The 26250-nt window shown below is 43.8% G+C and overlaps 1 protein-coding gene across 1 annotated transcript in view; it reads right to left on the reverse strand.

Annotated features, from left to right (window-relative positions):
* Positions 1 to 26250, reverse strand: part of LOC138223970 (NACHT, LRR and PYD domains-containing protein 12-like) — a 514121-nt gene that overhangs the window by 3418 nt on the left and 484453 nt on the right. The window contains exons 18-19 of the mRNA XM_069180151.1: positions 17951 to 18124; positions 9596 to 9769 (exon numbers count right to left, since the gene is read on the reverse strand). Coding sequence (XP_069036252.1) covers positions 9596 to 9769; positions 17951 to 18124 — 348 coding nt within the window. The remainder of the gene's footprint in view (positions 1 to 9595; positions 9770 to 17950; positions 18125 to 26250) is intronic.

Raw genomic sequence — 26250 nt, forward strand, 5'->3', positions numbered from 1 at the left:
GGGAAAAAAAAATAACTTTCCAACTGAGGACCATAACAACCATTGATATAGATTCCAGGTTAGTTAGAAAACGAACCACATTTCTCCATGATACTGTGACGTCACAGTGGTAGTGACACCCATGAACAGGCATGTCCACCACTCCAGCTACATCCCTCACAGCCTGCTGGGGAACATTTTCACATTTTTTGCAAGCCCTCATTTTTTGCAAGCCCTCTCCTTTGTGAGCATGATGTACTCAGCCCCTCATCATGGCACCACAGCATGGGACATCCTCAGAGACCTCTGGGTCCTCAGCGCGCAGACTCTCAGGCCCTGAGTCTCCAGCTCACTGACTCCACTGTCCTCTCTATCTGATCTCCTCTGAGATCATAATGTAGATCCCTCATGGAGCAAAGCCCTTCTGTCGCAGATTCCTGGACTTAACGAGCCTGATCTCTCACACACCCTCTAGCTGGTCCCTTCAGGGAGATGACTCCCTCTGCTCCTAGTCACCACAAGCAGCCTCCTGCTCCCACATTACACTCAGAAGTCCCCTCACAACCAGTCAGCGCTCGGACTTCCAGGTCTGTCTCCAGCCTCTGACGTCCTCACCTGACACCACTGGGCTGGGTCTCATATACAAACACACAAACAAACACACACTTTCTCTAGAGACTCACTCCCGCACTCAGACCTCTCACATTAACAACCCCGGGTCTCTCTTAATCACATCCCGCTCATGCTGAGACTCAACACACTTTCCATAACATTATTTGTTACGGTTCTGCCTTGTCAGTGTCACTGCCAGTAGCTCACTGATAATAATAATGGAAATTTTCAGAATTTTATTCAATTATGAACTCATAATTGCAGATTCCTTACAAACCTGAAATGTAAAAATAGCATTGCATTTTCCCTTTAATATAGAAAAACAAAATTCATATGTCAATATTTTAGGTACAAATAAAACCACTAATGAGTTAATACATAATGAAACATCCACAGTTTTACCAGTCTATTACAGGTCTCAAAAAGACCTTCAGGTTAATGCGTTAAATAAGAGCCCTGGAACCAGTGGTTGGTGACCTATAGCACGCATGACATTACTGGCACACAAAGGGATTTTTAACAGCATGTGCAGAGAAAATGGCATGTGTAATAAATGTCTAATAGGCAACAGAGATATTAAGTTCAAAATATTAAACTCGGTGCTTGACTGTTTTTTCATTCTCTACAGCATGTTTCCTAATGAAAGTTCTTTAGACCAGAAAAAAAAAGATTCACTTGGTTTATTTATTGCATTTTCTGTAGAGGAGTTAGGAAATTGTCACAACAAAGCTCACAATCTGTGCCGCTGATAACACCAAACTTAAGTGTGAAAGCAAATATTTAGCACAAAATGACAGTTGCAAGAATAAATCAAAGTCAGACGTTGGTTGGCAGGTTTCTTTTTTGCAATACTTAAAAGTAAAACATGTTGTCTTGTATGTGTCAGTTTCATGAACAGTCTTAGAATTAACATAGTAGCAAAATTCTCTTGGTCTAAAGCATGCCTTATTCTGAATCACAGACAATTAAGGCAATATAACACTACACATATATTGACAGTTCGTCTGTTGTGTGATGTAAATTGGAGATTTTTATGGTACATGTTATCGTGTACTTGGAAGTTTCATTGTGGTGTGAAATGCACTCATCATTGCAGATTCATTATAATCCCAAAATGTAAAAAATAGTTCCCCTTTAATATATGAACAATACTTGATATGTCAATATTTATGTCATAATAATGTGAAAATTTAAGGTACAATGAAAAACCAAATAAAACCACTAATGAGATAATATGAAACATCTTATTGAGCTAATGCATATTGAAGTATCCACATGCTAACTGTCCCTATTAGCATGTTTTAACTGTCCATTACAGGTCTCAAAAAGACCTTGAGGTTAATGCAATAAGTAAAAGTCCCTAAACCAGTGGTTGGCAACCAACGGCAAACGTGCTGTTTTTGGCACTTAAAAGGGCTTTTAACAGCATGTGCAAAGAAAATGGCATGTGTAATAAAAGTTTAATAGGTAACAAAGAAATTAAGTAAAACAACAATAAAAACTGTTCTTGACTGTTCTGTATTTCTCTACAGCATGTTTCCTAATGAAAGTTCTTTGGTGCAGAAAAAATGATTCACCTGGTTTATTTACTGCAATGTTCAGCCTACTGTTTTCACAGCAAAACTCACAATCCATGCCGTTGATAACATCGCACGTAAGTGTAGACTCTAGCATTCTGCACAAAATGGTGGTTACCAAGAAGAAAGTTAGATGCTCAATCATTTCAGCCCTTTTGGAAAGATAATTGTGAATATGTTGAAAATTACGACTGCAGTGTTTTCTCTCTACGTTTGTGATAGTATCTCTTCTTGCATTTCAAGCATCCAATGACATTTTCAAAGAAAACAGGAACAAAACTTCAAGGATGAGTTGGACAATGCTGAGTCTATCAAAGCAGCATCTTTAATAATTTGTGTCAGAAATAATTAAGCCAAACGAGCAAGTTACCAAATCTCACAATGTGTTGCGGATTTTGAAACATCATTTACAAGTGGGGAATATAAAGAAACGTTTCTTAGTTGTTCAGATGTTTAGTTTGCCTAACAAATACATGATCATCTCTAAAATTAAGGACTTACTTGTGTCTGCTAGTTCAGTGAAGTGGAATTTGAAAATGTTAACAAACAACATACCTTAAAAGGTGTAAAACTATTTTGTGTTGCACATGATGAGTGTGTGGATATAAACAATGTACTGCAATGATCTATTCTTGTGAGATACTGTGACTGATATGGAATTTGAGAAGAGCTGTGCTGCCCAAAATCCACATACAGTATGGTACAACTACAGGGGAAGTTGTAGCTAAGATGCTTATTAATCATTTTGAAGAAAGAGGAAATGACACAAATTAAATATTTTCTGTGATGCTATGGTAGGAAAACCGATGTGATATATGATAACTTTTTCTAGTATTTCTACAATGCATAAATGTGAAGTCACTCAAAGCACTGGAATTTAAACAATGTAATCTTAGTTGTGTAACGCCCTCGCCTGGTGGTGAGGAGGAAGCGCCCCTAGGCGCTCGTAGTACCGCTGGGCATGCTGGGAGTGGTAGCCGGGAAGAGTCTGAGGGTCAGCACGATGACCAGCGGCTGACCCTGCCTGTGTAAATAATGTCCTAGTAATTCTAGTGCCCTGTGTAGTCCTGTAAAAGTAGAGTGTGTTGTTAGGTAATTACCACCCTAAATGTGTGTACGTGTTCGTCAGTCTCCTCATGTGTGTGTAGATGCTGTGTTTGGTTTTGGTGTGGTTGTAAAATAAAGCCAGTGCTTGGTTAATCGCGTCTCCACTGTTCTTTAGTTCTGAAAAAGAACCTGCAAAACGCTACATTGGTGTCAGAAGCGGGCAGAATGAACAACTTGTGGCAGACACTACCCGATTCCGTAAAGCGCCGGCTGACGCTGGAAGACGCAGAACCCATCGGCGGCGCACATAGGGAGCCTGAGCAACTCCTGGGTGCGACAGGTGGCCACAGCCCTTACCAGGGCTACCCAGTAGTGGTCCCGCCAGTGGAATTGGGGCGGCCGCCCCGGAGAGAGGATGCCCTCCCTGCCGGAGCCGATCAGCGATTCCCACACCCATCGGCGCGGGTGCGACCAGGTCACTACGATGGTGAGGCGCCTTGGGAGACCTATAAGGCGCAGTTCCAGCTCGCGGCCCGGACGAATGGCTGGAGCCGGGCGGAGATGGCCGGCCACCTGGCGGCGGCGCTGGAAGGAGCGGCCTGCCAGGTGCTCCTGGACGTCCCGGAGGAGGACAGAGGCGACTACACGGCGCTGGCAGCAGCCCTCCAGCTGCGCTTCGGTGTAGAGGAGGCGCCGGACTTGATGCGGGAGAGGCTGGCCCTGCGGCGGCGCCGACCAGGAGAGCGACTGGGCCCGGTCGCTGTGGATGTCATGTTCCTCGCCCGCCGAGGATACCCAACTTTCCCCCGGGAGGCGCAGCGGGAGATGGCTCTCCAGGCCTTTCTCAAGGCCCTCTCGCCCGAGGAGCTGCGGCGCCACGTGCAGCTGGCCGCGCCAACATCGCTGGAGCAGGCCTTGGCCCTTGCTACACGGGCTGAGGTAGTGTTCGGGGTGACTGGCAGCGCCAGCAGACGCAGTGCGCCCTGCCGGCTGACCGAGGCGGCGACGGAGGAATCCAGCGAGGGGGAAGAGGAGCCAGCCCGTGCAGCGACCGCCGCGGAACAGCCCCGCACGCTGATTTGCGACCGCTGCGGGAAAAGAGGACACCGAGCCCGGGTCTGCCGGGCACCCGAACCTCGCTCTCCCCGATCGGCGTCGGGAAACGGGAACGGGGCGGCTCAGCGCGGGGAAGGCCGCCCTTGAACACCTCAACCCCCGCTCCGGAGAGCGCTGTAAAAACCGGCGCCCCTCACGCCACCGTGGGGCGAGTCGGCTGTAGCCGGGGCCTGTACCTCCACTGCCGGATTGAGGACCAACCCTGCCTGGCCCTACTCGACACCGGTTCATCAGTGACCCTACTTCGGCCGGGCGTCCTCCCCGACACCGAGGGCACCAACCCCCCAGGATGGGAGGCCTCCAGCCTGCGGCTGAGGACCGTGACGGGACAGCTCGCTGCAGTCCGGGGGAAACGGGTGCTTGCCTTCCGTCTGGGTGCAGGGACGGTGCGCCACCCCTGCTACCTTGCACCCATCCAGGAGGACTGCATTCTGGGGCTGGACCTACTGCAGCGAGTGGGGGCCAGGTTGGACTTGGACCGGCAGGAGTTGGTGTGGCAGGGGGAGCGACTGCACCTGGTGGAGGGCAGGTCCGGCGAAGGCCGAGGGACGCGGGCTTGCCGGAGCCGGGGGAACAAGAGGCAGCGGCGGCGGCAGCGGCGTCAGTCGCCGGGGCAGACCAGGCCTGCGAGCCGGGGAGCGAGCGTGCCGGATCCTGCCCCTGAGTCGGCCGGGGGGCCAGACAAGGCGGCGGCGGGGGCCGAGCGTTGCGTGGAAGCGAAGCGTGCCGTTGAGGACCTCTTCCAGCGGAGCTGCGAGGGCCTCGATCAGGACCAGCGGCAGCGGCTCCAGGAGCTACTCGCCCAGAACGAAGACCTCTTTGCGGCGAGGGATGAGGACTGCACCCGCACTGCCCTGGTCCAACACGAGATCAACACCGGCGACACTCGGCCCATCCGCATCCCACCAGGACGCATGGTCCACGCCAAGCGGACCGCCGCCGAGGAAAAGATCCGGGAGATGGCCGCAGCGGGGGTGATTGAGCCCTCCGCGAGCCCGTGGTCGGCGCCAGCCGTACTGGTTAAAAAAAAAGACGGCTCGTGGAGGTTCTGCGTCAACTACCGCAAGCTGAATGAGGTCACCCGGAAAGATTCCTACCCCCTGCCGAGGATAGATGACGCCCTGGACTACATCACCGGGTCGACCTGGTTCAGCTCCCTGGACCTCCGCTGCGGCTACTGGCAGGTACCGCTTGCTCCCGATGCTCGCCCGAAGACGGCCTTTTCCATCGGCCAGGGCCTCTGGCAGTTTACTGTCATGCCTTTTGGCCTGTGCAATGCCCCGGCGACGTTCGAGAGGCTGATGGAGAGGGTGCTGGCATCGGTCCCGCGGAACCAGTGCGTGTTATATCTGGACGATCTGCTGGTTCATGCACGGAGTTTCGACCAGGCCTTGACGAACCTCCAGGCGGTGCTGGCCTGCATCCACCGTGCTGGCCTGAGGCTCAACCCCCGCAAGTGCGAGCTCCTGCGGCGGGAGGTGACCTTCCTGGGACATGTTGTTGGACCGCGAGGGGTGGCTACGGACCCAGGTAAGGTCGCCGCAGTGAGGGGCTGGCCGACTCCACGCACTGTCGCAGAGCTCCGCAGCTTTCTGGGGTTGGCCTCGTACTATCGGAGGTTCGTCCGGGACTTTGCCAGCATCGCCGCCCCGCTGCACCGCCTCACCGACAAGGGCCGCCGTTTTGACTGGGACTCGGGCTGTGAGACTGCCTTTGGCCGGTTGCGCGAAGCTCTGGTGGGGGCCCCCGTGCTGGCCTACCCCGACCCGCCGTTGCCGTATATTCTCGACACCGACGCGAGTGACTCGGGGGTGGGGGCGGTGTTGGCGCAGGAGGGGCCGGATGGGGAGCGCGTAGTGGCTTACTATAGTCGGGCTCTGACTAGGCCTGAGCGGAACTACTGCGTGACCCGTCGCGAGCTGCTGGCGGTGATGGCGGCGGTCCACCATTTCAGGCCGTACCTGTTCGGGACCCGGTTCCGGTTGAGGACCGACCATGCGTCCCTCACCTGGCTGCTCCACTTTAAGGAGCCAGAGGGACAGATGGCGCGATGGATAGAGATCCTGCAGGAGTACGACTTCACTGTCGTGCACCGTGCGGGGTCTCGCCATCTCAATGCCGACGCTCTCTCGCGGCGCCCCTGCGAGGCCGCGGACTGCCATCACTGCGCCCGGCGGGAGCAGCGTGAGGAGGCTGTCCGCACCGTGGCGGGGGTGAGCGCCGCGGCCACGGCCCGGGAGGGGCCGCTGGGGGTGGGCCTGCCAGACCTGGCGCAGCGTCAGGCAGCTGATCCTGACGTGGGCCCGGTGCTCCGCTGGAGGGCAGCAGGAGTGCGGCCTACACGAGAGGAGCTCGCCCCGCACCCGAAGTCCGTCAAGGCCCTCTGCGCCCTGTGGGAGGCCTTGGAGGTAAAGGACGGGGTGCTGCGCCGGGGGTGGCGGGTACCCTCCAGTGGCGAGGTACGGTGGCAGCTGGTGGTGCCTCGGTCGCTCCGCGGGGCGGTGTTCCGAGCGGTGCACGGCCAACCGGGTGTGGGGCACTTCGGCGGTAAAAAAACCCTGCAGCGTCTCCGAGGCCATTTTTATTGGGGTCTTTGCCACCGGGACGTGGAGCGGTACTGCCGAACGTGTGCGGTGTGCGTGGCGCAGAAGGGTCCCCCCGAGCGCTCTCGGGCCCCCCTCCAACAACACCAGGTGGGGGCTCCTATGGAGCGGGTGGGAGTGGACGTTTTGGGCCCGTTTCCGCGCACCGAGGCCGGGAACCGCTACGTCTTGGTGGCTATGGATTACTTTACGAAGTGGCCGGAGGCCTACGCCCTCCCGGACCAGAGTGCCCCCACGGTGGCCGATGCACTGCTGGAGGGGATGTTTGCCAGGCTGGGGGTGCCGGAGGAGTTACACAGTGACCAGGGGCGTAACTTCGAGTCCCAGGTCTTCGCCAGAGTGTGCCAGCGCCTGGGGATTACTAAGACGCGGACCACCCCGCTGCATCCCCAGAGCGACGGGTTGGTAGAGCGGTTTAATCGGACGCTCGCCACCCAGCTGGCCACCCTGGTGTCCCGGCACCAACGGGACTGGGACCGCCACCTCCCCCTTGCGCTCTGGGCGTATCGGACCGCGGTCCAGGAATCCACCGGGTGCACCCCGGCCTCGCTCATGCTGGGCCGGGAAATGCGAACACCGGTGGACCTGGTCTTCGGCCCGCCGCCCGGAGACGGGTCGGCACCGCCGGCTGGACCGGACTACGAGTGGGACCTGCGGCAGCGGATGCAGCGGGTGCACAGCTTTGCACGGACCCACCTGACACAGGCGGGGGTCCGGCAGAAGCGGTACTACGACCTGCGCTGCAGGGGGCCTGCCTTCCAGCCCGGGGACTCGGTTTGGGTGTACAACCCGCGGCGCCGCAAAGGCCTCAGTCCTAAGCTGGCGCCGTCGTGGGAGGGGCCCGCTGAGGTACTCGGGGTGGTGGGCGAGGTCTGCTACCGTGTCCGGTTGCGAACACGGGGGAGAGTGGTGGTCCTGCACCGAGACCGCCTGGCCCCCTACCGGGCCCGGGAGGAGGAGCCGTGTGGGGAGGCTCCAGAGGAGCAGCCGGGGCCGGAGCCGGCCGATAGTGGGGCGTCCGTGGATCGCCAGCCGTCACCGCGGCGCAGCGGCCGCTCACGCAGGGTTCCGCAGCAGTTGGCCGAATACGAGTACAGCCTGAGGGGGGTGTTCGACGTCGGCGAGACGCCAGACGCTTCAGGTGGGGGCAGTGTAACGCCCTCGCCTGGTGGTGAGGAGGAAGCGCCCCTAGGCGCTCGTAGTACCGCTGGGCATGCTGGGAGTGGTAGCCGGGAAGAGTCTGAGGGTCAGCACGATGACCAGCGGCTGACCCTGCCTGTGTAAATAATGTCCTAGTAATTCTAGTGCCCTGTGTAGTCCTGTAAAAGTAGAGTGTGTTGTTAGGTAATTACCACCCTAAATGTGTGTACGTGTTCGTCAGTCTCCTCATGTGTGTGTAGATGCTGTGTTTGGTTTTGGTGTGGTTGTAAAATAAAGCCAGTGCTTGGTTAATCGCGTCTCCACTGTTCTTTAGTTCTGAAAAAGAACCTGCAAAATGCTACAGTTGTTTAAAATGTTAATGTTGTGTTTAACTTAAAGCTTTAACAGCTTAGATGAACGGCAGCTCCTCAGCAAAATGATGAAGAAGTATCCATCTAACTTAAAACATTACATTTTATAGCTTATTTAACTCAAGGTATTATGAAAATAAGATATTGCTACAATGTTAATAAATTAAACACATATAAAATAATTTGTAATGTGAAAAAAACTGAAGAAGGGAATAGTCATTTTGAGGGTTTGAGACATACAGAACGGAACCCTGACTTTAAACCATATAAATCTGGAATGGTTTATACTCTCTGTTAATATACAAAGAAGGCAGCATAGCATTTGAACCCCATCAACATCACCGTAAATAAACAATTATCCAATACAGGGTCACAGTAACCCAGAGCCTATTCCAGGAATCACTGGGCACAAGGCAGGAATAAAACCTGGACAGGATGTCAGTCCATCACAGGGTAAAACACTCACACCAGGGCCAGATTTCCCAGAAGCTTATTACTCTACCAGAATGTCTGTAGACTGTGGTAGGAAACTGGAGCACCACACAAACGTGGAGAGAAAATACTGTACAAACTCCATACAGACAGCACCCCAGATTCAAAAGCGATTCAAAAATTAGAGATAAACAAATTGATAAATATTGCAAACCTTACTCACTTCCATAGCTACTTCCTATTTATTAGAAAAAAGGAGGAATATAAGAGACAAGGGTAAGATTCAAATGGAAAGAAAGGCAGGCACTCCCATAGCAACTGAGGAATCTCAAATCTGCATAAATCCAATAATTCACCTTCCTGGAGAGAATCACTAGAAACTGGTTAAAGCTGCACAGACCTAGTAGTGTTCAAATCTGGAAGGAATCTATGATTGAAATTTCAAGAAGAAAATTACCAACAGAATTAAAAATCAACTACATATACGGTATATATTTAAACAAAATGTGTTTTGAGCCTCTAAGTAATCATATGTTTACAAAGAATCCACAGACAAGAACTTGTATAAAATGAAACAAAAAACTGTTTTCTATATGTCACCCTTCATTTTTGTTTTGTATTTTCTAGGTGTTACATTTTGATGCATGTGAAAAACAGAATGCATTGAGTCTTAACATATCTAAATAAAACAATAAAAAAATCACCAGTGTTCACTTACCTCAGTGTTGTTAATTTACAGTTGGGATCCCTCAGAGCTGCAGACAGCAGTTTCACTCCTGAATGCCCCAGTTTATTGTCACTCAAATCCAGCTCTCTCAGACTGGAGTGTTGAGACTGAAGAGCAGAGGCCAGATCTTCACAACATCTCTGTGTTAGTCCACATACGTTCATCCTGCAGACAAAAAGACAGGAGCACAGCTGAACATCTGCACAGCTCATCCACATCCTTCTTTCCAAGTCTTCACTACAACACTCAGCTCAGCAGTAATATACAACATCATATCATTATCCATCTCAGAGTGTCCATGGATGAGGATGATGAAGATAACTGCTGCATCAAATTTTATGTTCTAGAAAGAAGAAGAAAGATTAGAAAAAACTGTCAGGAAGGGAGACAGTGGGAAACAGGGAGACACATGAAGCTATAATGGTTAAAATAGGGAAATAGAATGAGAGAGACGTTGACTTTTAACCATAATAGAAATTGCTTCACATTTTATGGCGTTTTGTTAAAGTTATAGCTTTGGTTGTTATTCTTCACATGGTTGAATTCATACAAAATGTAAATTAACAACACTAGAGAAAGAGAACTGGAGATTGTGATTGTTATTTGTAGATGTGTTGAGGAAAACAACATTCTCTTTTGAAGAAAAACAATTTAAACAAAAACAAGCAAGGTTATAACTATAACAACACATAATCAAAATGTGAAGCAATAAACAATCTCAATCATAATTTGGCAGAGGAATCGACCGTGTGACTGCATCCACTTTGTACGAGTCAGAAAAGAGAGAGCAAGTCTGTATGAACCAGAATTCTGCCTCAGACTTTGTCTGCCACAGGGGAAATCTTTAGACTTGGGATCCATCTGTACATTTCACTTGAATACCATTAATATTAATACAGCTGGACTCCATTGTCAATAGAGTACTGCACATTAGTTCTGTTAAAATTACTATTATAATGTGTGAGAGAGAAGCAATTATGTTTGAGAAAACAAATAAACTGCATTATATCAAAAAACACAGGGAGGCAGAGGTGCACATTTGTATTCCAATTGGGAGGGGAAAGACAAAGAAAAGCCCCCCCCCCCCCCCCCGACAAACTAACTGACTAAAAAAACAACTAGACAGGCTAGAACCGGAAAGGTGGTTGTGCCTAACAATGAGGCCATACCAAAACAAAGTCTCTCAGTATTACCGCTTTTGAATGCTTGTCCCTCATTTGCTTAATACAGTATCTTAATTGGCAGCACCCAGAGAAAAAAGATAAAACAATTAGGGAAAAAATAATAACTCTCCAACTGAGGACCATAACAACTATTGATATAGATTCCAGGTTAGTTAGAAAACTAACCACATTTCTCCATGATACTGTGACGTCACAGTGGTAGTGACCCCAACAAACAGGCGTGTCCACCACTCCAGACACACCCCTCACAGCCTGCTGGAGAACGTTTTCACATTTTTTGCAACCACTCTCCTTCAAGAATGTAATGTGCTCACTCCCTCATCATGGCACCAGAGCATGGGGCACACATCCTCAGAGACCTGTATACGCTGCACAGGTCTGCCTTGTCAGTGTCACTGCCAGTAGCTCACTGATAATAATAATGGACATTTTCATAATTTAATTTTAATTTTATTTTTTTATTTTGAAAGGCTAAGAAAACCTTGTCAGTTCAGTAACATCACCAATTGTACTGATGGAAATACAAATCAAGGCTACTAAGTTTCCAGAAAAAGTGAGAGAGGTGTGTGACAGCTGTGGTGTATGAAATGAGGGTGTGTGCTATGCCAACTTATTGCTCATACATTTCAGGCACCTCAAACCTCTCAAAAAGGCCACATATTGGAAGAAATTGTGGATTACAAAGAAAAAAAAAGTGGATTGCAAACTGTGATCAGAAATGTCTCTGATCTTTAAGAAATTTATAACTGAGCTGCCAGAAGAAAACATCTCTTTTACTATTTGCTTATAAAACTATGACTGTGTGTCTATAACTGCCAATAAGTATCTGTATAATTTTAGATTTTGAAAAGGTTTTGAGACTCTTGGACCTGGCTTTATAAAACCTTCATGCAGAATGTGCTGTCTTTGTTCCACCAGTTTCAGTAGAAGTCACTGGAGTAGCACTGGAAAAGCACTGGAAAAAAATCTGGGTATTTTCATGAGCTACAACTTTAGAAAATTGACTTTTAAAGAATGACAATTAAACCCCATTGTTTTGTACCCAATTACAGTGTGGTGCCTAGTGGAAAGACATATTAAAATCAGACTACATGGGGCTCACACTGTCCAGTTTTTCATCAAAACTTGTATTTTATCTGATGGATGCCCGTTTCTTTTTCTTCAATTGTTGAATAAGGGAAATAACATTTGCATCTGCCATTGTTAGGGATAATATACAAAATTTTTCATTCTTTGTTACTTCCCTCTGCTGTGTGTTTTTATGGGGTTACCTGGGACATGGAGCTCTGGGTCACCCCTTATGTAAGATAACAGATGCAGGGGACACAGCTTAGTGAATAGTGTCCTAATGTTACTCTTTGTTACTTAGATCCTGATTTAAATCCTTAAGGATCTATAACAGCTGGAAATTGATGTGTCACTCATGGATACACTTCTCATTGGACACTATTTGGAATGATCTAAATTTTGCTTTGAGAAATCCCAATCACCAGTTGATCCTTTTTAACTTAATTCCTAGGACACATCTATTGTCTCAGAGTCAGTTTAAATGAATATTACTGATTCCCCAAAGTGCACACTGTGTTCCCAGGGAGTCACAGGCACATTCTCTCCTGTAGTATGGGAAAGCACTGATATTTTAGAGTTTTAAAGTTTTGGGGAAAGGTGTGTGCAACACTGTCCACAATGTTGAAGCAGAGTGCTCCTCACTCCCCTCTGGTCTTATTGCTGAATAACCACTTCTATACTGACTGAGCAGCACTACAGAAAAGGGTCTGGCTGGCATTACTGCTGTGAAGACAGTGATTGAGACAGATGGAGAACAGACAAGAGAAAGAAAGAGACAAAGTTAAAGAGGAACAAGAGAGTGAGGAGCAAGTTTAAACCTGCGGGAGACGGAAATGAGAAGGGAAGCTTTTCTCACAAAATCAGGCATCTTATATCTCTCATCACAGTTTTATTACGGGGAAGGTGAGACACAGTGGGATGAAGAAGACTGTAGAAAGATGCGTCTGAATATAGAGCACTGAGTGGAACTTTTCTTTCTATTTAATTCCTACTTGCTCCTAATCAAAATCATGACCCCACCTGCAATATGTTTCCACACCTCACTCAGAGGTCCCAAGCTCTCAGACAGGGTTTTAACTCTTGGTATCAAAGTAGTATTGCAAAATTCTGCAAATTTCAGTTCAAAATCATGAACTAAGTGACAGTACTGCATGGTTGCCATGTTGGAGAAGGAAGATGAGAATCTGCTGGTCTCACCCCTGGCGAGAGCAAGAGTTTGCGAGGATTGTGATATAAAACTGGCCCTTTCTGCTCACTAGTCGATGTAAGCGAACAAGAAGCCAAAACTTGAAAATTAATATGAGTGTGTTTTAGTTGGTTGGCAGATTGTTCTTTTTTTCCAATACTGTATGGCCTGTTTGCTGTGAAGATTAAAGATCTCTCCAAGCCCATTGTTTCTCATTTCACCTCTGACGGCCACGACCACTCTAATCTCTCCGTCTGTGTTCTAAAAAATGGTTTTCCGAACTCAGACATCAGAAAGACTACCGAAACCAAAATCATTCTGCAGCTAGGATCACACCTTCTCCCTTCTCTTAACGACAGACTATTGTTCTTTTAAATTTTCTCCATTCATTGGAAGTTTCATTTCACACCTCTCTACACCTATTCTGACTTCACACCTCTTGATTGGCCTCCCTTTCTGTCCCCTGCTCCCGCCTCTCACTCCTCCTCCCTCCCAACCTTTGTTCTCCTGCTACATTACCTTTGCCTACTGCCCTGTCTCTCTCACACCTGAAGAAGGCTCCACGGCCGAAACATTGTGTTCTCTTTCTTCTTTTTTTCAGCATGGAATAAACCTATTACTGTGACTATATATTATGTCCTTGGAAAGATTGGACATGCTGACATAACACTGATGAAAGTGTACATACAGTATACACGTACACTACACTATGGACAGTATATGTACGTGGTGTAAGTGTATATGAAGAAGGACACATCTTAATGTGCAAAGTTATTGGCGGGTGATGTTACAGGAATACTTGTAATTATTTGAAGAGGATTCAATCTAATAGACTTATGGAAAACAGTAAACCCTAATGTTGAAGACTTGTCATGTTATTCTACATCATGTGGAAAGCTTTCTAGCAGGATGTGACACAACTGAAGCTCCAGCATCTGCTGCACACTAAAACATACATTAATTTTAATCATAATTAATCAGGTTATTTTTTACAACTTACAAGTCACCTCCAATATCTTCTAAAACAAACCATGAGACCATGAACAGACAAAAAGTTTTATTTCACCGTGGTACAGCATTTTTACTACAGATGCCGTTATCATAAACCGATAATAACAATGATCTCACACACCAAAATGCAACCTAAAAATCAAAAGCTGATGAAAACATATAAAATTAGACAATAATTAATAAGAATTGCTTACACTTATATCACTTTTCTGGACACTCCACTCAAAGCTCTTTACAGATAATGGGGATCCCCTTCACCACCACCAATATACAACCTCCATCTGGATGATGCACCAGTACGCTCACAACACACCAGCTCTCAGTGAGGAGGAGAACAGGGTGATGAAGCCAATTCATAGATGGGGAGTATTAGGAGGCTATGATAGGTAAAGTCCAATGGGAAATTTGGTCAAGATGCCAGGGTAATAACACCCGGTATTTTAATGATCACAGACAGACCTTGGTTTTACATCTCATTCAAAGGACAGAGCCTGTTTACAGTATAGTCTCCCCGTCACTATACTGGGGCATTAGAATACATACAGATTGTGGGGTGAGTGCACCCTACTGGCCCCACTAACACCACTTCCAACAGAAACCTTAGTTTTTTCCAGGAGGTCTCTTATCCAGGTACTGGTCGGGCTCACACCCGCTGAGCTTCAGTGAGCTGCCAGTTGTGATTTGCAGGGTTATATGGCTGCTGGCATATTCACTGGCATAATCACAGCCATAGATGTAAATATGCACTGAGAAACAGGTTACACACCTGCTAAACCACTGGGTCAATGGAAACCAAAAGAGTACATTTGTTTGGCTGACCACTACAATCAAGTCTGAAAAAAGTCTGAAAAAGGGGGATCTAAATGGTTCAAATTGCTGTCATTCATTATTGACCATTTAAAGCCCTAGGAGACAACACTGCCTCTGTAACATGACTCAGGAAAGAAAAACAAAACCTCAGCAACCGGTTTGTTTACTTAGCAACCAGGGGTCATCTATTGTCAACAGCTCACCCCTGCTGATAAGCTGGCAGTGAAAATCAATTAAAACTCCTCAAGCACTGCCCAGAGGATTAGTTCAAGTTCACGCTTATTTGAACAGTATACAGTAGAATGAAATATCATTCCTCCTGGTCCACGGTGCAAATATAGGCAGGAGAGACAGGACACTGACATAGACATTGTAGACAGGATAGTAGTCAGGATACACACAGCACAAAGTGCAGATAGTGCAAATTACAAGGCAATACATAATACAATATACACAACACACTGGGGGAGGGGGGTTATATAGTAATATAGCAGTAACTATTATAGCTTTTCATATTTTTTAATTATAATTCTGGATATGTGACCATTATCATTCCAGGTCCTGTATTCACAAAAATTAAGTAACTTTATTTATATTTACAAATTCGTCTTGATGTTTTATCCAAGCTAGTATACATATGGTAACATTTACAAGCATTTTCAGCTGTCTCACAAGGCTAAAATTTGAAAATATGATCTTTTGAAAACCAAGAAAAAAATATTCTTGTTTTTTTTCATCCTGCATATTTCTACCTGGTGAGAGGACACAGTAAGACACATAGTATAAGAAATCTAAGACTTCTACTGTATACTGTATAATTACATTTTGTAATTGCAGTGTTATTATAAACAATTTGAGAGGACATCATTCCAGGTGGAAATTGACTATTTGGCTAAACTAAATTGTATCTTCAAACACAAAAACCAAAATGAAAAAAACGTGGATCCAGAAAAAGCATTTGACAGGGTATTACAACCTTTTGTATTTAAAACTTGTAGGTTTTCACAATGTTTTTTTTTATATATATACAACCAAAAGCACAAGAACAGGTTAATTGTATTCTGTCAGAGAGCTTAAATTCATACAGGGGAAGAAGACGAGGAGATGCTTGTCACCACTGATTTATTCTATCAGAGCATAAGACAACACAAGGATACAGAGGGAGGTGATATAGAAGGAGGAACACACAATCAGGCTCTTTATAAAAATGAGATGTTATTATATACAGCCTAAATTCAACAACTTTTCCAGTTCTCACAGATGTAATCACAGACTACAGCAACCTGTCAAAATAGGGATTCATTCTGAAGCAATGTTAGTGTGGAATCTATATCCCTGGAGGTCAAAAACAAATTTAATTTACAATAGGATTGGGATAAGATAAAATGTTGAGCACTTTCAATACCCAGAAACCTAGAGAACACATTAAAATGTAATTAAGAGGTGCTAGAAAATCAGCTCAAGCAAGACTTCAATAGATGGAAACTGCTGCCTGTCTCATTCTTGAGAAGGATGAAGACAGCAAGAATGAAGGTACTTCCAGGATTTCTGTCTTGTTCCAGACCTTCCTTATGCGTCTCAATGACCATTACTAAAACATCTATTTTATGTGGTTTAAAGTCAGGGTCCCATGCTATTGTGACCATCGCAGTTCCGTACGGGCTCGTGCCCTCTGCCGCTCCACCCCACCAGTTCATCCTGCAACACTTGGGGCGCAAAGCCGGGTCTCCGGCGTAACGCAACAGGGAACCAGCCACATGAGCTAAAGGAGACCTCCCTCAGCCCAGGTGGCTGAGGTCCCTGCTACGTGCAGGGAGGGCGATGACGTCATCACGTCCGAACTAGCTCCGCTACACTATTTCTATAAACCCATCAAAATTACAATTTCTTTCTTTTTTTCAGAATACAACTTCTTTTCTATGTGATTACTGTATTTAATTTGCAGAATTTATTTTCAGAATGCATTCTTTGTTCTGCTGGAAGCAAGCAGGGCAGGCAGGCGAAAGTGAAACTAGAGACATGATCGAAAAGGCAGGGGTTGAGCTGAGAGGAACTGATTAAAGCACCAGGCAGAGTCTGAAGGAGAGTCATTTAACATGCAGGGTTCAAAGCACAAGGATCAGTCCAAGTAGTGGTCAAACAGGCAAAGTCAAAGTACAGAGACAGAGGAGAAAACACTTGGGAAATTCAAAGCTGAGAAGAAGTAAATGAGACTCTAAGATAAGAGATTAAAAAATTGATACATTTTGCATACCTAACTTACTTCCATAGCTACATCCTTTCAGATGTGTATAAAATATCAGATTATACAGGAGGAATACAAGAGTAAGACACAGGTGAAAAAAGGAGGTTGGCACTTCCACAGCAATTGAAGAATCTAATACCATTCAAATCTGCATAAATCCAGCAATCCCCATTCATGGAGAGAATATAAGTAAAAAGTTCATATTAAATATTGAAAGAAACATCAATTACAAACAAAATATTATAAATTTGGAATCACAAATTGTTGGACGAATTGCAAGGAAAACCTGGCATATTATAAACACCTTTTGGTATAAAAATAAATTGGTGAAAAATTATTGAAGAAATATAAAAAAATCCTCATTAGGAGTCCTTTTATTTCTTGGTCAAACACCAGATGAACTGCCTTCAGAGAAAGGAAGATACTTGTTCAGAACTGTCAGAACTGGAGCCATAAAATAAATCACTAGAAACTGGTTAAAGCTGGAAAGGCCTTGTGTTCAAATGAAGAAGGTCTGTGAATGAAATCTCATGAAGAATATTATCCACAGAATTATACATCAACAACAACATACTGTATACACATGTGTAAAAAAGATGGGCAAAATGGGAAAGATTGCATGTCGAGTCTCTCAGTAATGAGATATTAACAAAGAAGCCACAAACAAGAACTTGTATAAAATTGCACAGCAGTTTTTTGTCTTTCTAGATGCCCCCCTTCTTTTTTGTTCTTTACTTCCTATGTATTTCTTTTCTAATGCAAGGGAAAAATGGAATGTTGTGTGTTTTAGGATACCTAAATAAAACAATAAAAAAACTAAGAAATCACCAGTGTTCACTGACCTCAGTGTTGTTAATTTACAGTTGGGATCCCTCAGAGCTGCAGACAACAGTTTCACACCTGAATCCCCCAGGTCATTGTAACTCAGATTCAGCTCTCTCAGACTGGAGTGTTGAGACTGAAGAGCAGAGGCCAGATCTTCACAGCATCTCTCTGTTAGGTCACAGCATGAAATCCTGCAGATAAAAAGACAGGAGCAAAGCTGAACATCTGCACAGCTCATCCACATCTTTCTGTTTAAGTCTTCACCACAACACCCAGCTCAGCAGTAATATACAACATCATGTCATTATCATCTCAGAGTGTCCATGGAGGAGGATGATGAAGATAATTGCTGCTTCAAAATTTGGGGTCCAGAAGGAAGAAGAAACTGTCAGGAAGGGAGACAGTGGAAAACAGGGAGACACACAGAGTTACAATGAAAAGGAAAACAGAAAGAAAGACTTTGACTTTCAACCATAATAACAATTGCTTCACAAATATTAGTATATTTTATTATTATGTTATCTTCTTATAGTTATTTTAATTAGTTATAGGGTTGTTGTTGTTTTCTTCAAATTAATCTCAATGTAAATTACCAACACTGGTGTAAGTGAACTGGAGATTTTATTATTGTTGTTTGTAGATATGTTGAGAAAAACAACATTCCCATTTGAAGAAAAAAAACAACAACCAGGGTTTTAAGTATAACAACACATAAAATAAAAATAATAAACAATAATAATGTGAAGCAATAAAAAGCATAGAGTACACAAACACAACCCCTATATACCATACAAATCCCACTAAAAAGAAAAAAAAACAACGATAATGAAACTAAACAAACCCCATTCTTCCCAAAAATATACAACACTGCACACTTTTTACACGTGACTACACATACTCCCACATGTAACATAGTCAAAACACACCGAGACCTTCAAACAAGAATCTCTACAATTTAACTGGAGGCACCATGGGCGACTGATTTTTTATTAAGAAAAAAAACAATGAATTGAATAACTTAGGAATTGCATGACTTTTAAAAGCTATTAAAAACGGGTTTAGTTAAAAAACACTTTTTATGCGTATTAAAACGGATGATTTTTCTTCCTCGTGAACAGCTTGGAAACTTACGCTGTAAATTACTTTTTAATCAAACGTTTAAAGCACTTGAATTTCTTAAACACAAAATAAAAAAAATATATTCTACTATTTTCCTATGGTATGAAGCAGATCAGTAGGTCTTTTTTTCCCCAATCAGAGGCTGGGAAAATAGCTCCCCGTCCACTGCTCTGTGTCAGAGAAGAGGCGGCACTGAGAGAGGGAGGAGGCGTGGAGCTCTGTAATTCAGAATGAGCTGTCTGCAGCCTGGAACGCTTAAGGCACAGATCGCGTCTACCTTTATAACTTAGGTTTTCAAATTAAGCAACGTAAATTATTTCCTTTGACTTCTAAGTCCTTTAATTATCAGTAAGGAGAACTACTTTCTCACCAATTATATTTATTTTTTAAACCATTGTTAAACAAAACGGGATCTTATTGTACTTCCTAATGACATGACATGTGGAAAGATTATACATTTTAATTACCTTTAGGTTTTTATAAATTTCAGCAAAGTGTCATCAAAACAAATACCACAAAACTATTCTCGATTGTATTTCTGAATGTAACGTCGAACTTTCTGGGGTACAGTATGTGTGGAGTTTGCATGTTCTCTCTGGGTTCATGTGGGTTTCTCCAAGTACTCTACAGGTACCTACATACTGGTAGGGTTAATTGGCTTATGCAAATACTGGCCCTGGTGTGAGTGTGTGTGTGTATCTGTTTGTCTACCCTGTGATGTACAGTATTCTGTGTATTCTGGGTGTATTCAGCCTTGAGCCGTTGCTTGCTGGGATAGGCTTCAGCTCCCCTGTACTGGATAAAGAGATTAGAATTATATATATATAGATTATAAAAATTATTTTATAGTGCTGGCTTAACAAAACAGCTTTTCCATTCTGGCACATCAGTATCCATAACTAGTCTGTAAACAAACTGCCTCTAAATATAAATATCTTCAGATGGTGGCTCTGGATCAGCATCAGCTATGTTTGCCCATTCCTTCAATTTATGTGCATCCTACACACAGCTGAACGCTAGCAATTTCACAAAATCTAAAATACAATCCTCATTTCAGTATCTATGTAAACATACAGTCTGTTAACTTTATCATCTTCCTCTGCAGTCTGTAACATCTCCTGTCCACTTGTCAAAAGTATGCCTAACCTTCTTAGGAAGTGTCCTTGTTATCAGTGTATTCCTCAACTGTCCCCAAATTATCTTTTTCCTACCTACATCACTAGTCTTAACATGCTCCATGAGAACTTACTTCTAACCTGAGCCTTTTCATCTACCACATAGTACCAAACAATCTTTGTCTAATTTTACTGTACCTCCCATTTTTTTGCAGCCTGCAGATAACACTTTCAGTTATTCTAGATGAAACCTTTTCTACTATTTTGAGAAATTGAAAATCCCATTGTAATATCCCTGTCTCAACTCCTCTTCATTCTTCATTTCAACAATACTGTTACTACAGGAAGTTTCAGGTCCACATTCCAGCTTCTCGGTTGTTCATTTATTTCTTCCTCACTGTCCAAAGCTCCTTTAACTTTCTTAACTCTACTGCTAGTAGATCTTTTGTCCACACATCCTCCCTTGCTTCCTTTTCAAACTTTCCATCCTTCTCCTTCAGTATCTGCAACCTGGCATCTCTTATTCTAGACTTACTGTACCTTGAATATCCATATACCTTGCATTTATTTCTAATATACCTGTATGCTGTTATTTTGCATACAGTATGTTGTTTTTTTGCAAGAGTTCTTCAGACACGCTGTTACTAGCCTGCAAATAACTCCTAATGCTTTGTACCCTGCAATAACTCAGCTTAACTTAAATCCTCAAAAACTGCTTGTATTAATTGGTTTAAATCACAAACATCATATGTAAATACCGGCCATGTAGCATTAAAAAAAGCTGCATTGTGGAACATCACACTGATTTAGTTTATTTAAAGGGAACTAGAGAAACCAGAAGGGTTTCTTTTTCTAGAATCGATGACTGCACATCCTGTTCACTGGGGTAATTAAATCCACACCGAGCAATCTCCAATATGTTCAGAATTTGACAGCCAGTATCCTGATTGGGTTGCATTACGCCTATCTTCAAGTCCATGCACTGGGTTCCTATCAGGTTTTGAGTAAACTTCAACATCCTCATCCTCATTCAGTACCTGTCTGGCTTATTATCTGTCTACTCCCCACCATGCAATCTTCATTCGTCTGACTCTGGTCTTCTAGCTGTCCTCAAGAACATCTACATTCTGTGGGTGACAGGACTTTCTCTAGCTGCACCCCAGAGCTCTGGATTTGTATCCCCAGTGATATCAGAGTCACCCACCCTGAGTGCATTGAAATCTAACCTCAAAACCTTTCTTTTTAGAAAGGCTGTTTTTTAGTGTCTGTATCTGCTTCGTTTTCTAACTTTGGTAGCACTTCTAACTGCTTGTCTTTCTTATATGTATTTACTTTGTAACTTGTGGTCCTTTTAACTGTTTTTACACCTGCTATATTGTTTTGAGATGCCTAGATATGTTCTACATAAAATAAAGTTTATTATTATTATTGTTATAGAGAAACATGATCAGATTTTCCCTGGTTAAGAAAAAAATATCTAAACTATACTGGTTTGTCACTCTTCTCACACCCTTTTTGTTAAATGGCTTTGCATACTGATCTGATCAATCTAACTGTACATATATTCTGTGCTTTCCCTATCCTGTTAGATTTATAATTATAATCTCCTTCTCGAAATGAGTCATTTCGAAATTTCACTGTTTTCACAGTTTTCACTGTTACCATCTTCCACCAACACAGTGACAAAATATACACTGATTTTAACTTGACAGCTGCCGAGTCCTAAATTCATCCTGCTACCAACATTGAATAAAAATGATGTCTATATTTATGTCTTTATTTAGTGGTTTCATTAGTGACATGCTAAATTACTTTCTTGGAAAAATGTATTTTATGTGTTCCAAAAAAAACATGACTTGCTTTAACACAATATATTTAAAAATCATTTCCTTTTCGCAATCTAACTGAATGCTCAAATATTTAAGAAGCCTTCCATGAAACCACGTTTGCTACTAATTCATATAAGGCTTTCTGATAAAGTTACTCTGTTTTTCATGTGTGTTAATTTTCTGACTATCCCATCAAACCTCCAATCTCACCCTGCCAGAAATGCACCTGATTATTCAAGCTCTTCACTCTCTGCCAAATATGTTTCAGGTTCAGACGTTCTTCTGTAACATCACAGCTTTCTCTGATTTTTTGTATATCTAAGCTTTTGCAAGTGTCCCTGCATCCCTCTTCTGCACTATGTCTGGTCATGACTTTTTTCTGTTTGCTTATTTCAAAGTAACACCAGCTCCATTTCTAAAACATTTTGCTCATGTGCTTTTTGGTATTCATTTACATCACTAACACTTTTTATGTCCTAAATTTTAATTTGCCTTAATTTTTTAGACTGAATTTTAGTTCCACCCTTAAAAAGATTACATTTTCTCTATCTTTTTTTTCTTGTCCTACAGAGCTCTTTAATTATGAAGTTTCCAGCATGTTTACATTAATCTATGCACATTTTAAACTGTTATTACTGATCACCGAATTATTGCATTATGGCTTAATTCACCCTTTCCTGAACTTCAATGGCAAGCAGTGCTAGTGCTGTCTCTGGTGCGATCTTTTGCAGCTGAAATCTCACTGTTTAAAAGAATAAGAAATTAGTTGCTCATAAATACAATTACTTCATAATTTCCTAATTTAATAAAATGAGTTTATGTGTCAAATATGCAGCCTACGTACTATGATACAGCGCACGCTAATACTAGAGTGGACACAAGAGCTACTATGTAATTCTATACCGTTGTATAGGAGTATGTGCCACGAACGTAAGTGACCAATTGTATTTAAAAAATGTTATCTCAGCTAATAGGGAGGTAGGAAAATGTGAGTGCCAATCCAATCTTGTGAGCACATGAAAGCGTGATAGATAGTAGAAAAATATTTAAAAACTGTTCTAGGTTAATTTGAGAAAAATACCAACCTTCTTTTAACTTCTGAGATGGACTCCCGAAACGGAAAAAGGGGAAAATGCAAACTTGCGGATCGCTAAAGCAGGTAAGACCCACACTTTTTGTGAAGAACTTTGTTAACCATTGGCAAAAGAGCTGACATGTATTGTTACGGTGCAGAAGAAGGACCCTTAGCAAAATCCTCTGAACTCAAAAGTACCAGCAGGAGTTTACCCAAAAACATGGGTTAGGTCATGCCAGGGTCAAAAACCAGTAAATCCACAATAACAAAGCTGAGATCCAGAAGACAGGGAACGAGGAAGCTCTAGTTAGGTAAAACCCAATACTGAGCAAGGAGTGGTGTGTCAGGTCAGTTTAAGTAGGCGGGTGGAAGAAGGTGTGTCTAATTAGTTAATTGGAAACTGCACTGGAATGTGAAGGAGTTGATTAAGGGCGGTGAGTTCTCCAGGGACATGACGTAACACGTATTTTGTGTGGAGAAAAAGCTGCTAAACAGCTCTACCTGCTGACCCTTTCAAATGACACAGTCACTTGTAGAATAATTGATATTGCAGATGATGTCAAAAGGTCACTGAAAGAGCACATGAATAAAATGAGCAGATGCTTTTCACAGCAATTAGATGAGTCTGTAGATGCAGTTGATTTGGCCAATTTGCACGTTTACTTTAGATATGAGTTTGAGGGCACGTCCCATGAGGACTTTCAGTTCTGTAAGCCACTACCAACAAAAACTACAGGAGAGCACATATTTCAGCTTCTGAATGAATATATTGAAGAGAATTGCCTCGGCTGGAAAAAATGCATTGCAGTTTGTACAGACGGTACTAGAGCGATAACAGGCAGACACAACGGTGCAGTTGCATGAATTAGAGAGGTTGCTCCAGATATGAAGTGGACGCACTGCAGCATCCACCGCAAGGCCTTGGCTGTCAAGAAAATGCCTGAGGATTTAAAATCTGTTAGACTCTGCTGTCAAAGTTGTGAATTGTATCAAAGCTCAACCAATGAATTCACATCTGGCATATACAACATCATGTCATTATCCATCTCAGAGTGTCCATGGAGGAGGAGGATGAAGATAACAGCTGCTTCAAATTCTGGATTCCAGAAGGAAGAAGAAAGATTAGAAAAAACTGTCAGGAAGGGAGACAGTGGGAAACAGGGAGACACACAGAGCTACAATGGTTGGAATAGGGAAATAGAATGAGAGAGACGTTGACTTTTAACCATAATAGAAACTGCTTCACATTTTATGGTGTCTTGTTAAAGTTATAGCTTTGGTTGTTATTCTTCACATGGTGGAATTAATACAAAATGTAAATTAATAACACTGGAGTAAGAGAACTGGAGATTTTGATTGCTATTTGTAGATGTGTTGAGGAAAACAACATTCTCTTTTGAAGAAAATAAACAATTTAAACAAAAACAAGCAAGGTTATAACTATAACAACACATAATCAAAATGTGAAGCAATAAACAATCTCAATCATAATTTGGCAGAGGATTCGACCGTGTGACTGCATCCACTTTGTACGAGTCAGGAAACTGAACTTCACTACAAAACAGCAGGTCAAGAGAGAGCAAGTCTGTTTGAACCAGAATTCTGCCTCAGACTTTGTCTGCCACAGGGGAAATCTTTAGACTTGGGATCCATCTGTACATTTCACTTGAATACCATTAATATTAATACAACTGGACTCCATTGTCAATAGAGTACTGCACATTAGTTCTGTTAAAATTACTATTATAATGTGTGAGAGAGAAGCAATTATGTTTGAGAAAACAAATAAACTGCATTATATCAAAAAACACAGGGAGGCAGAGGTGCACATTTGTATTCCAATTGGGAGGGGAAAGACAAAGAAAAGCCCCCCCCCCCCCGACAAACTAACTGACTAAAAAAACAACTAGACAGGCTAGAACCGGAAAGGCGGTTGTGCCTAACAATGAGGCCATACCAAAACAAAGTCTCTCAGTATTACCGCTTTTGAATGCTTGTCCCTCATTTGCTTAATACAGTATCTTAATTGGCAGCACCCAGAGAAAAAGGAGAAAACAATTAGGGAAAAAATAATAACTCTCCAACTAAGGACCATAACAACCATTGATATAGATTCCAGGTTAGCTAGAAAACTAACCACATTTCTCCATGATACTGTGACGTCACAGTGGTAGTGACCCCAACAAACAGGCGTGTCCACCACTCCAGACACACCCCTCACAGCCTGCTGGAGAACGTTTTCACATTTTTTGCAAGCCCACTCCTTCAAGAGTGGTGATGTACTCAGCCCCTCATCATGGCACCAGAGCATGGGACACACATCCTCAGAGACCTCTGGGTCCCTGGCTCACAGACTCTCAGGCCCTGAGTCTCCAACTCACTGACTCCACTGGCCTTTCTATCTGATGTCCTCTGAGATCATAATGTAGGTCCCTCACCAAGCCAAGCCCTTCTGTCGCAGATTCCTGGACTCACTGAGCCTCACCTCTGACACGCCCTCCGGCTGGTCCCTTTCAGGGAGATGGCACCCTCTGCTCCGAGTCACCACAAGCAGCTTCCTGCTCTTTCCCTGATCTGGAGCCTCCTGCTCCCACATGACACTCACTGGTCCCCTCACGGCCAGTCAGCGCTCTGACTTCCAGGTCCACCTCCAGCCTCTGACATCCTCACTTGAAGCCACCAGAGGAAGTCACACACACACAGTCTCCAGAGACTCACTCCCCCACTCAGACCTCTCACATTAACAACCCAGAGTCTCTCTTCATCACATCCCACTCGTGCTGAGACTCAACACACTTTCCATTATAAAAAACAAATACACAGCCTCCCTGGCTCCTCACTCTGATGCCACTCTGTGTATACACTGCACAGGTCTGGCTTGTCAGTGTCACTGCCAGTAGCTCACCGATAATAATAATGGACATTTTCATAATTGAAAGGCTAAGAAAACCTTGTCAGTTCAGTAACATCACCAATTGTACTGATGGAAATACAAATCAAGGCTACTAAGTTTACAGAAAAAGTGAGAGAGGTGTGTGACAGCTGTGGCGTATGAAATGAGGGTTCGTGCTATGCCAACTTATTGCTCATACATTTAGGCACCTCAAACCTCTCAAAGTCACATTTTGGAAGAAATTGTGGACTACAAAGAAAAAAAAAGTGGATTGCAAACTATGATC

The sequence above is a fragment of the Lepisosteus oculatus genome, chromosome 18 (genome assembly GCF_040954835.1).
Source record: "Lepisosteus oculatus isolate fLepOcu1 chromosome 18, fLepOcu1.hap2, whole genome shotgun sequence".
Lineage (NCBI taxonomy): Eukaryota > Metazoa > Chordata > Actinopteri > Semionotiformes > Lepisosteidae > Lepisosteus > Lepisosteus oculatus.